The 12500-nt window shown below is 40.4% G+C and overlaps 1 protein-coding gene across 1 annotated transcript in view; it reads left to right on the top strand.

Moving 5' to 3' along the window:
* Nucleotides 1-12500, top strand: part of LOC135097377 (glutamate receptor ionotropic, NMDA 2B-like) — a 105348-nt gene that overhangs the window by 79427 nt on the left and 13421 nt on the right. The window contains 3 exon segments of the mRNA XM_063999222.1: nt 195-409; nt 5060-5143; nt 11130-11414. Coding sequence (XP_063855292.1) covers nt 195-409; nt 5060-5143; nt 11130-11414 — 584 coding nt within the window.

Here is a 12500-nt window from a genome sequence, read left to right as displayed (position 1 = left end):
TCTCTACTAAACCTTAAACTTTCTCCTCACAATCTCATCTAACCTTAAAATTTTGACTTACCCTCCTCAACTGACCCTTAAACTTTCCCCTCACGCTCTCAACTGACCCTTAAACTTTCTCCTCACAGCCTCAACTTACCCTTAAACTCTTTCCTCACACGCTTCAACTGACCCCACAAACCTCTCTTCCCCAGAGCATGGGTAAATCGCTCACTTTCCGCGGCGCTGTATACGAGGCAACAAACAAGTTGAGACGCCACCGTTGCCGTGACCCGCTGTGCGACACTCACATCTGGAAGGTTAAACACGAACTTGACATGGCTAGGGTGACCATTCGGCATCTGGAAAAGCAGCTGGAGGCGAACGGACATAAGCCAGCCCATAAGAAGTGTCTCCATCAGGCTCAGAGGTAAGGGAAGCGTCGAAAGGGGTGCTAGGGTGACTGAAGGCTGTGTTTGGGGTGATGTGGTGTGGTTAGGTAAGGGAGTGAAGGACTGGTGAGGTGAAACAAGGCCTTGAAAAGTGTCTCCAGGAAAGGGGTGGTGAGGATATGGGTGGTGGGTGTGTTGGGTGTTGGGAAATTAGGTGTGGTTAAGTAAGGGAGATGTTAGGTTAGGTTAGGTTAGGTTAGGTTAGGTTAAGTTAGGTTAGGTTAGGTTAGGTTAGGTTAGGTTAGGTGAGATATGGTGATTGTGTGATCCTCTCTCTCTCTCTCTCTCTCTCTCTCTCTCTCTCTCTCTCTCTCTCTCTCTCTCTCTCTCTCTCTCTATCTATCTATCTATCTATCTATCTATCTATCTATCTATCTATCTCCCTCCCTCTGACGCTCTCAGTCTTCCACCCATGCACACACACACACACACACACACACACACACACACACACACACACACACACACACACACACACACACACACACACACACACACACACACACAGGTAAGTTGGCATTAATTGGGCTTAGCAAACAGGTAGCAGACAAGAGGTTAGGGGAGATTTGTTTGTCTTTTGTTTTCTTTTGGATTTGTTTACATTTCTCTCTCTCTCTCTCTCTCTCTCTCTCTCTCTCTCTCTCTCTCTCTCTCTCTCTCTCTCTCTCTCTCTCTCTCTCTTTTCTTTTCTTTTCTCTCATTTTCTGTTTTTATTTCCCCTTGTTTTCTCTTCCTTTCTTTCCTTTGTTTGTTTGTTTGTTGGTTTTTCCTTCTTTCCATTTATTGTCTTTGCTTTTTCTCTTGTTTTCTTTCAATTTCCAAACTTGAAGGGACGAGGAGGAGGAGGAGGAGGCAAAGGAGAAGGAGGAGGAGGAGGAGGAGGAGGAGAGGGAAGAAAGATACAAAGATGAAAGTCAGGAATAAAAAAAAGGAGAAAAATAAAATGAATGAAGAAAGGAAATGAGGAGAGGAAGAGGAAGAAGAGGAGGAGGAGGAGGAGGCGGAAGAGGAAGAGGAAGAGGAAGAGGAGGTTGACGTTGGGAAAAGTACAAAAAACAGGAGGAAGTGGAGGAGGAGAAAGAAGAAGAGAAGAAGGAGGAGGAGGAGGAGGATTAGGTAACAGAAATAAGAGAGAAAATAAGGAAATAAAGAAAAACGAGAAGAAAGGAAGGAAGGAGAGAAGGAAGGAAAGAAAGAACGAAGGAAGGAAGGAAGGAAGGAATGAAGAAAAAGGTAAATATTATAATCTTTTCCTCTTTTGTATATTTTTTAGTAATATACAAAATTTTATCTTTCATCAATAGTAGTAGTAGTAGTAGTAGTAGTAGTAGTAGTAGTAGTAGTAGTAGTAGTAGTAGTAATAGTAGTAGTAGTAATGGCAATGTTTAATTTTGTTTCTATTATTTTTATTATTGTTATTATTATTATTATTATTATTATTATTATTATTATTATTATTATTATTATTATTATTATTATTATTATTATTCGTTTGTTTCCTTCTTTCTGTTATCTTTGTTCTCTCTCTCTCTCTCTCTCTCTCTCTCTCTCTCTCTCTCTCTCTCTCTCTCTCTCTCTCTCTCTCTCAATACATTCATTTTCATCCCTTTTCCTCCTCCTCCTCCTCCTCCTCCTCCTCCTCCTCCTCCTCCTCCTCCTCCTCCTCCTCCTCCTCCTCCTCCTCCTCCTTGTTTCCCTCTGCTTACTGCTACATATTCCCAGTTTTCCCCTCACCCCCCTCACTTCTGGTCATTTCCTCCCACTTCCCCCCTCCTTTCCCCTCTCCCTCTCTCCCCTCCCACCCCGTCAATCCGCTCCTTACAATTGTTCCTCCTCCCCTCTCCTCCTCCTCCTCCTCCTCCTCTTCCTCCCCTCTTTTCCCCTCATAACATCTCTCTGTCTGGAACGTAATATCAAGATGTCTCTCTCTTATTTCCCCTTCTTTCCCCTCTTCTTTCACCTCCTCCTCTTCCTCTTCCTCCTTTTCCTCCTCTTCTTCATCCTCTTTCTGTTTCTCTTCCTCCTATTTTCTCCTTTGAGACAATTGTTAAACGGATGAAATTGCTCTCTCTCTCTCTCTCTCTCTCTCTCTCTCTCTCTCTCTCTCTCTCTCTCTCTCTCTCTCTCTCTCTGGTAACATAGTACGTCTGTTTGTTTGTTTCTCTTCCTGAATTATTGTACGTGTAAGAGAGAGAGAGAGAGAGAGAGAGAGAGAGAGAGAGAGAGAGAGAGAGAGAGAGAGAGAACTTTTTTATTTGGTACTGTCTGTTATTATTATTATTATTATTATTATTATTATTATTATTATTATTATTATTATTATTATTATTGTTATTATTATCGTCTTTTCTATTTTAATAAGTTTGCTTCTTACTTCTTTATTCAGTTACATTTTGAATTTGTTTGTTTGTTTGTTTGTTCGCTTGTTTGTTTGTTTGTTTGTTTGTTTGTTAAGTCTTCCAACCCTCGTGTTAGATGTTTGTGTTTGTTTGTTTGTTTGTTTGTTTGTTTGTTTGTTTGTTTGTTTCTTTGTCTCTGTGTGTGATGTGATATATATTTCTCTCTCTCTCTCTCTCTCTCTCTCTCTCTCTCTCTCTCTCTCTCTCTCTCTCTCTCTCTCTCTCTCTCTCTCTCTCTCTCTCTCTCTCTCTCTCTCTCTCTCTCTCTCCATATAAGCATGATAACGTTTTGTACCTTTCTTTTTTCTTTTTTATTAATTTTGTGTATAATTTTATTTACTTGTTAATTTCATCCACCTGTCCACTTGTATTTGTTCATTTATTCATTTGTGTGTGTGTGTGTGTGTGTGTGTGTGTGTGTGTGTGTGTGTGTGTGTGTGTGTGTGTTTGCTTTATCTCTTACCTATGCACGGCTTGCTGTTTGACAATCTCTCTCTCTCTCTCTCTCTCTCTCTCTCTCTCTCTCTCTCTCTCTCTCTCTCTCTCTCTCTCTCTCTCTCTCTGCTAATTTCGTTGTTCAGTCTCTTTAATTTCAGATCTAAAGCATTCATGTCTGTTTGTTCGTTCGTCTGTCTGTCTGTCTGTCTGTCTGTCTGTCTGTCTGTCTGTCTGTGGATATTTATAAGTTTGTGTGTCTGTATGTTTGTTTGTCTGTGTTTGTTTGTCTATTTCATTATGTGTTTGCTCTCTCTCTCTCTCTCTCTCTCTCTCTCTCTCTCTCTCTCTCTCTCTCTCTCTCTCTCTCTCTCTCTCTCTTTTCGTCATCATCTTTTAACAATCTTATCAAATTCCATGTGTTTTCCCCCTCTACTGTTTCCCTCACCATTCTGCATCGTGAGATATAGTGTTTCCCTCTTCCTGCCCTCACATTTTTTCCCTCATTTGTTCTGTTTCCCCCTCCATCTCTCCACTGCATTCCCATCTTCCCTCTAAATTTCCCTTCTCCTCTTCCTCCTCTTCTCTCCTTTCCTCTTTCCCCCTCGTTTCATTCCCCTCACCTGTTCCTCTTGTCTTCCCCTCATTTTCCCCTCATTTTCCCCTTATTTCCCCCTCGTTTTCCCCTTCATATACGTCTGCTTTTAATTTCTCGTGTGGTTTGGCATGGTATTAATTTTTTTTTTAGTTTCCCCTTGTTGTTGTGAGTTGTGGTGAGAATGTTCCGTTTTCTTTGAATGGTCTTGCGTTTCTTTCATGTTGTTTTTGTTTTTGTTATTATTATTATTGTTATTATTGTTATTATTATTGTTACTACTACTACTACTACTACTACTACTACTACTGCTGTTACTACTACTTCAGTTATTATTATTATTACTATTTTTATCGCTATTACTATTATTACTGCTACTACTACTACTACTACTACTACTACTACTACTACTGCTACTACTACTACAATTATTATTATCATCATTACTACCTTTGCTAATGACTGTTCTTTAGTTTTTTTCAATTCATTGCATTTTGAAACCAAACTTTTTAAAATTTTTATATACATATTTTTTTCTGCTTGAAGTCTGCCTCTCCCTCCCCCTCTCCCTCCCCTCCCCCTCCCCTCCCCTCCCCTTCCCCCCAGCAGCATTCCCCTCCTCCCCACACCTCTCCCCTCCCTGGCACCCCTCACAGTCCCAGTACCTTCCTGTCATTTCACTCCCTACCATCTCCCTCGCTTCTTCTCCCATTCCTTCTCCTTATGTCTCCATTCCTCACACTCCATTCCCTCTCTCACTGTTCACCCATTACTCACATCACCGTTACCCATTTTTTTTCTTCCATTTCTGTCCCTATTTCTTTTTAACACCCATTTCTCCTCCATTTATGATCTTAGCACCCATCACCGCCATTTCCTGTTCTCATTTCCCATTCCTTGCCTTTCCATACTTCTCTACCGCCCCCCATAACCCATCCTTTCAGTCCCCCATCACTTCCCTTCTCCCCACATACTTTCCTGCTTCCCCATAACTAGTACCCATCACCCCATTCCTTCAGTCACCCCCCAAACACATCCTTTACCTTCCCATCACCTGTACCCATTCCTTTATTTACCCCATACACGACCATACGTATCCCATCCCTATCACCACCACCACCACTACCACCACCACCACCACCACCACCGCCACCGCCACCATCACCGCCCCGGGAGTCTCTAACGCTAGTCTCTCTCAGCGGCGTTAGCGCGACGCCCCTCCTTGGCTGCTGCTGGTCCTCCCCCACCGAGGAGTCCACTTGGGTCCGCCCCTCAGCCCTGTCGTGAGTCCTCAACCCGCACGCCTCTAAACATGCGCCTGGAATGTCTCTGGAATGCCTCACTGCCCTGGAATGTTCCTAAAATTGTCCTGGAATGTCTTTAAACTAACTGGAATGTCCCTGGAATGCCTTACTGCCCTGGAATGTTCCTTAAACAGTCCTGGAATGTCCCTGGAATGCCTTACAGCTCTGGAATGTTCCTTACACTGTCCTGGAATGTGTTTAAACTAACTAGAATGTGTCTGGAATGCCTCACTGCCCTGGAATGTTCCTCAAACTGTTCTGGAATGTCTTTAAACTAACTGGAATGTCTCTGGAATGACTCAATATCCCTAATACTGCCTGGAATGCCCTAAAACTGCCTGTAATTCCCTTAAGCTGTCTGGAATTTCCCTTAAACTGCTTGGAATGTTCCTGGAATGACTCAGTGTCCTTGGAATATCCCTAAAACTGGTTGGAATGATATTTAAACTGCCTGGAATGCCCATACAGTATCCCTAAAAGTGTCTGGAATATCCCTGGAATGATTAAATATCCCTAAGACTCCCTGGAACTGCCTGGAATGTCCCTGGAATGAGTCTGTAATGCCCCTGAAACTCTATGGCATGATTTGGAATGTCCTCAGGCTTGCTGGAATCACCTGGAATGTTCTTAGGGTTCCTGGAATGTTCCTAGATTTCCAGGAATGATTTGGAATGTTTATAGAGTTTCTGGAATGCTGGAATCACATAGAATCGTCTGAATTTTGTTGGAATTATCTGGAATGTTCTTTAGTTTAGCTGGAATGATCAGGAATATTCTTTAATTTTGCTGGAATTATCTGGAATGCTTCTAAGTTTCCTGGAATGATCTGGAATGCCTTTTGTTTCTCTGGAATATGCCTGGAATCTCATAACACAATGGGAATTTCTTTCTGGTATCCTGGAATGGTCTGGAATTGCATGAATGTCCCTGGAACGGCCTGGAATGCCTTGGAATGTCCCTGGAATACCTGTAAATGTTGCCAAAATAACCTGGAATATTCTCAGGTGTACTGGAATGATCTGGAATGCTTTGGAGTTCCTGGAATCGCCTTATAATTGCATAAACTAGTCACTCTTGGAATGGCTGGAATGTTTTTTCTGGAATCTTTTGGAATTTTGGAAAGTTGTTGGAATTTTGTGGAATGTTCTTACTTCCTGGAACGCTGGAATGAGTTGGAATGCCATTAGGAATATTGGAATGGGTCTAAAACTCTCAATATTTTCCTGGAATGTCACTTAAACGTTTCTGTGATTTCAGGAATGAGGTGGAATGACTTGGAATGGTCTGGAATGTGTTGGAATGCACTGAAATGCCTTCTACTGTTTTTCTTTTCCTCTTTTCCTTTCCTATTTTTCATTCTTCTCTTTTCTTCTCGTATTTTTTTTCAGATTTTCGAAGATAAATTTTGGGGTCTTCAGTTTTTTTCTATTTTTTTTCGTCTTTTTCTTTTATTTTAACTTTCTTTTTTTTTTTTTTTTTCTTTTTCAGATTTTCGAAGATTGATTTTATGTGCCTTTCGCTTTATTTATTCATTTATTTGTTTATTTATTTATCTATTTATTTATTTACTTCTTGTTCTCCTTTTTTTTTGCATTTTTTCTTTTTTTTTCATTTTCGAGCGCGTGAAAATTATTCTAATTGCTAAAAAAAATTCACTCGATTGTTTTTGAGTCACGTGTCTGTTCCGTTTTCTTTTCATTTTTTGTCAATTATTAGCTCTCTCTCTCTCTCTCTCTCTCTCTCTCTCTCTCTCTCTCTCTCTCTCTCTCTCTCTCTCTCTCTCTCTCTCTCTCATTGTGCAAATTTCCCTCGAGTTAAGTTCTTTTTAATCCCATTTTTTCCTCAATTATTATTATTTTCTTTCTTATTATGCAAATTTTCCACTATGAGCTTTATTTATTTATTTTTTTTTAATGTGTGTGTGTGTGTGTGTGTGTGTGTGTGTGTGTGTGTGTGTGTGTGTGGTGGAAATTATAATATTTTTTCTGTATGATTTCTTTTTTTGTATTGTAAATTGTTCCCTCACAGTACAACAAAATTAAATTAGTACCTTTTTTTCTCTCCTTTTCATTTTCTGCTTAAGCTCGTACGCCAAACGCAGACTTGAATAACTCTCATAAAAAAAGACCGCGAATTTTGAAATGTCGTGGGGTTTTTTAAATTTTAGGTAGAACAGAAATTATGAATACTCACTTATTTTCTTTATTCTTAATTTACTTTTCTTTTTTTTTTCTTTTTTTTTCTTGTTGCTCTTGTTGTTGTTGTTGGTTGTTGTTGTTGTTGGTGTTGTTGTTGTTGATGTTTCTGTTGTTGATGTTGTTGTTGTTGTTGTTGTTGTTGTTGTTGTTGTTGTTGTTGTTGTTATTGTTCTCCTTTTCCTACTTCCTTTGCCTCTTCATCTTCCTCTTCCTCCTTCTCCTCCTCCTCTTCCTCTTCCTCCTCCTCTTCCTCTTCCTCTTCTTCAGCACGCACTCAAAACGATAATGCATTCTGGGACAAACTCACTAATTCTAAAAATGTGTCATGTTTAATTTCTGGAATTCTGAAGTTCAGAAAAAAAAAGATAGAAAAAAAATTCATTTCAACAGCTGTAAAATATATGTTAGTTTCTGAAATTCAGGAGTTTGGCTGGACACACACACACACACATACATTCACACACACACACACACACACACACACACACACACACACACACACACACACACACACACGTATCGTTCAAGACTGGTGATATGTGTTCGAGTCTTCCTGGAAAACTGTTATCGTATGTTCGTTTGTGTGTTCCATGACAAAAGTTTCCGCGGGTGGCTGTGCTCATTTCATTTATTTATCTATTTTTTTTTTTGCCTCCGTCTCTTTCATCCTCGTTTCGTCCACTTAACGTAATGATTAAAACGAAACTTTGACATGCAAATCGCAATGAATAAAAAGATCAATCGAGTTTATTTATTTATTTTTTTCTTCTTCCATTTCTTCAGATGTTTGAAATGCGCGACGGAAAAATATAGAAGTTGTGGATAAAATAGAAAAAAGAATTACAAATAGATGAAATTATTAGAGAGAGAAGAAAAATGTTGTGATTTCAAAGCACTAACTAAACTTTTTGGAATATTCAAAGCTTGGGAGGCACAAAATCACTAGATAGATACTAAATATTATGAAACATTCAATGGGGGGAAATGAAACTGACATTCTCCCAACATGAACGATCGATTTTGGAACATAAAGACAGGGATTAAAATGAAGATACTAAATAATAAGAAAAAAGATAGACATTTGCAACTGATCGATACATTTTGGAACATACAAGTACAAGCCACAGGAATTGAAATGATTAATAGAGACAATTAGAAAAAAAAAGATAGCTATTTTGGAATTAAACGAAAATTTTTGGAACATGTAACAGATAACTGACGAAACATTTAGAGATTTGAAGACGAGAAAAAAATGAAACATAAATAAACAAATACTAGATATGTTGAAAAAACGCTAATAATTTAAAAGCATGAGTGAAACTTTTTGAGAATTCCAGGTGAAACAAAATAAAACATGCATAAACAAATAACGAACACAATAATAATTAAAAAAACTAATAATTCTGAAACATGAGCGAAAGTTTTTGAATCACGGAAGCTAGGCCACGTGCGAAAAATATTGTTTGTTTGTTTGTTTGTTTGAAATTTACTGAATGAAATTTATAGTTTTAGCTTACAATTATTCTCGCGTTACAGGTTGTATTTTAATTAATTGTTTGTTTGTTTGTTTGTTTGTTTGTTTGTTTGTTTGTTTGTTTGTGCGATGAAAGGTGTGTCTGATTTTTGGACTGTAGTTAACGTGTGATAAAAGGGAATGCTTTGGAATGGAGCCTGGAATGTTTCTGGAATGCTGGAATAGTGAGTTTGTTTTACCCCTGTGTTGTGTCAGTGTACTGGAACAGGAATAGGAATCTTCTGGAATCCTGGAATGGTGTTTGTGTGGCTGGAAAAAGGAAGCTGGAATATTTGTTTTGTTACCCCTCTGTTGTGTCAGTGTACTGGAATAGGACCTGGAATGTATCTGGAATCCTGGAATGGTGTTTGTGTAGCTGGAAATCATCGTGTGTACTGGAATAGGCCCTGGAATGTGTCTGGAATGCTTGAAAAGGGAGTTGAAATGTTTTCTTTACCACTGTGCTGTTAATCTACTGGAAACTGACCTAAAATTTTTCTGGAATATTGAATAGTAGTTGTATGGCTGGAAAAGGACAGATAGACAGATAGACAGATAGATAGATAGACAGACTGATTAATTAACAGACAGATAGGCAGGTTCATTAAGTAAACATATCTACTCTACCATCTAGTCCTTCTTAATCATATTCCAATCCCTCTCACCTGCGCGGCTTCCCATATCTCACCTGTCCGATCTACAAACATGTCAGTCTATAGGTAAAACAATCCCACTTTTTCCTTATAGTCTCCCCAATCACTCCCCAATCATACCTAAATCCTCTCTGGCTTTGCATCTCCCCACCTTCACCTTTCCAATCTTGTTAATCATCAGGTAAGCTCCCATCTTTCCGTTTAGTTTCTAAGCAATCATTTCCCAATCACGCTCAGGTCCTATCTACCTCCTACCCAGTCACTCTTCATCACTCCCAGGCTCTCTCCCTCCACCTCATCTCTCGCCTGTCCAATTCCCCAACAATTAAGTCAATCAGTAAGGTAACTATCTTAATAAGGAATGTCCCTGGAAATTATTAAGGTGATTAAGTGTGTTGCTCGTTAAAACTGTGACGTGTGTGTGTGTGTGTGTGTGTGTGTGTGTGTGTGGTGGTTGTTGTTGTTGATGATGATGATGTTGCTGTTATTGTTGTGGTTGTTGTTGTTTGTTGTTGTTGTTGTTGTTGTTGTTGTGGTTGTTGTTGTTATTATTGTTATTATTATTATTATTATTATTATTATTATTATTATTATTATCATTACTACTACTACTACTACTACTACTACTACTACTAGCATTTTTTTTTTCACTTTTTTAATTTTTTTGTTACTTCCCTCCACCTGATCTGTGTGTGTGTGTGTGTGTGTGTGTGTGTGTGTGTGTGTGTGTGTGTGTGTATGTGTGTGTGTGTGGATGAGATGTAAACAAGTCATTTCAAATCAGAGGTTCACCTGACAAGTCCACCTGTCCATCTGCCACTCACCTCTCACTCTCTCTCTCTCTCCCTCTCTCCCTCTCCCTCTCCCTCTCTCTTCACTATCAGTCAGTCTTTCCGGGAGTGAGTGGGAGGGTGGATGTGATGTGGATGCAATGGTGGATCTAGGTGGAGGAAAATGAGTTTTGCCTGTATGTTTATTCATTATGTTCTTATTCATTATTTTTTATGATTTTTTTTTATTTTCTCATTTTGTTTTTCTTTCCATTCCTTTATTTTTCAGTCGTTCTTTCTTTCTTTCCTTTAATCTTTCTCTCTTTTGTTATTCATCCACTTATTTATAATTTATCCATTTATTTTTCGTCATTTTCTTGAAGGGACGTACAGAACTGTTGGAATAAGCGTACAGTTGCAGTATAAGTAGAGCCACAGTGCGTCTAGGAGAACAGTGTTATTGTGTTCAGTATGAAGCGTAGCAGAAAGAGTGTTTCAAGGGTGTCTTTATGGTTCTAGGGGCAGATCAACAAGATTTCTATGGTATTAACAGGAGAAATACTCTTGAGAACCCGGCTAGTTATCTCTGTGGCCTTTGAAAACAGTCGTGATGAAGTGACGCGGATTTTCAAGATTTTATGGTTCTAGTGGCAGATTAACAAGATTTTTATGGTATTAACAGGAGAAACACTTGAGAACCCAGCTAGTCACCTCTGTGGCGAGAGAGCAGAGTGTTTCAGAATACTAGACTGTACCTCACACAATATTTGCCTCAATTCCTCCACACCTGACGCTCCGCAATGAACACCCCCGTCTCTCTTGTGCTCCCAGGGTGACGAGCAGCCAACAACACCTGCTGCAGCCGACCCAGGGGCACCAGGCGGCCACCACGGGGGAGGTGGCTGGGGCGCTGCAAACTAGCTTCCGCAGATCAAACCCCGGAATGTACATGGAAACTGTTTTAAGTGAAGACCCAACAGGTAGACTACTGGCGGGGCACACAGACGACCTACCCCCGTCCAGTCATCCCACGCTACCCACCCAGCAGGCCACGCCCCCCACGTCCTTCCAGCAGGCGGTCTCTACGACACCCAGAAAGAGAAGTTTTCAATCGAGGTCACCTGAAAGCCCACTGGCAGGACCTGCTTAGGTGCATGTACCAGTTGTGTGCTTGAGCCTCCCCACGTCCCCCGCCGCGCCCTGCCTGCTGCTGGAGAGGGATACGATGGGGGATGGTAGGGTAGGATAGGGGGGTGGAGGGAAAGAGTAGGAAGGAGGGGAAGGAAGGTAGGAAGAGAAGGGAGTAGAGAAAAGGAGAGAATGAGGATTAGAAAAGGAATGAGGAAAGGGAGGTGACTGACTAGCAGAAAGAGAGAGAGAGAGAGATAGGCCTAGGGGTGATGGGGCGGTGATGGGGTGAAATGAGGCGCTGATTGGGCGGGAAAATAGGATATGGGGTTACTTGATATCATATGGGAGTGATGGGGGGAATGGGGAAGGGAAAGGAAGGAGGGGAGGGGGAGGAAGAGGAGGAATAGGAGGGGGTAGGGGGATTGAGTAATGAAATGAGTTGGAGAGAGAGAGAGAGAGAGAGAGAGAGAGAGAGAGAGAGAGAGAGAGAGAGAGAGAGAGAGAGCAGAGAGAGAGAGAGAGAGAGAGAAGCAGAAATTGGCGGGTATTTTACTTTGCATCAGCCAAAAATAAAGGAACAAAAATGAAAAATTAAAAAAATAGGAATAATTTCACTATGCAGCAGCCAGGGCGTGACGAGGCAAGATGGCGGCCATGTTGTCTATTACCCTCTTAAAAGCTGAATGACTACTACTACTACTACTACTACTACTACTATTACTACTACTACTACTACTACTACTAATGCTATTACTACTATGATAATATTAGTACTGTTACTGGCAATGATGATATTACTACTACTACTATTACTACTACTACTACTACCACCACCACCACCACCACTAACCACCATCACCACCACTGCAACCACGAAATTTTACGGTTATAATATATCGTCACCTTTTCAATCCCTGTCTATATATTCCACGTCACCCCGTCTGCCGCCTCAGTGCCCCGCCGTCCACCAAGGGGGAAGGACGCACCAATTTTCCGGTGATAAAATTGGCTCTTGAAGGCGTGAAATATATGAATAACCGTACAGGAATATTAAAAACCTTCACTTCTTCT

This window comes from Scylla paramamosain, unplaced genomic scaffold (genome assembly GCF_035594125.1).
Source record: "Scylla paramamosain isolate STU-SP2022 unplaced genomic scaffold, ASM3559412v1 Contig18, whole genome shotgun sequence".
NCBI lineage: Eukaryota > Metazoa > Arthropoda > Malacostraca > Decapoda > Portunidae > Scylla > Scylla paramamosain.
This window is presented reverse-complemented; position numbering and strand designations above follow the sequence as displayed.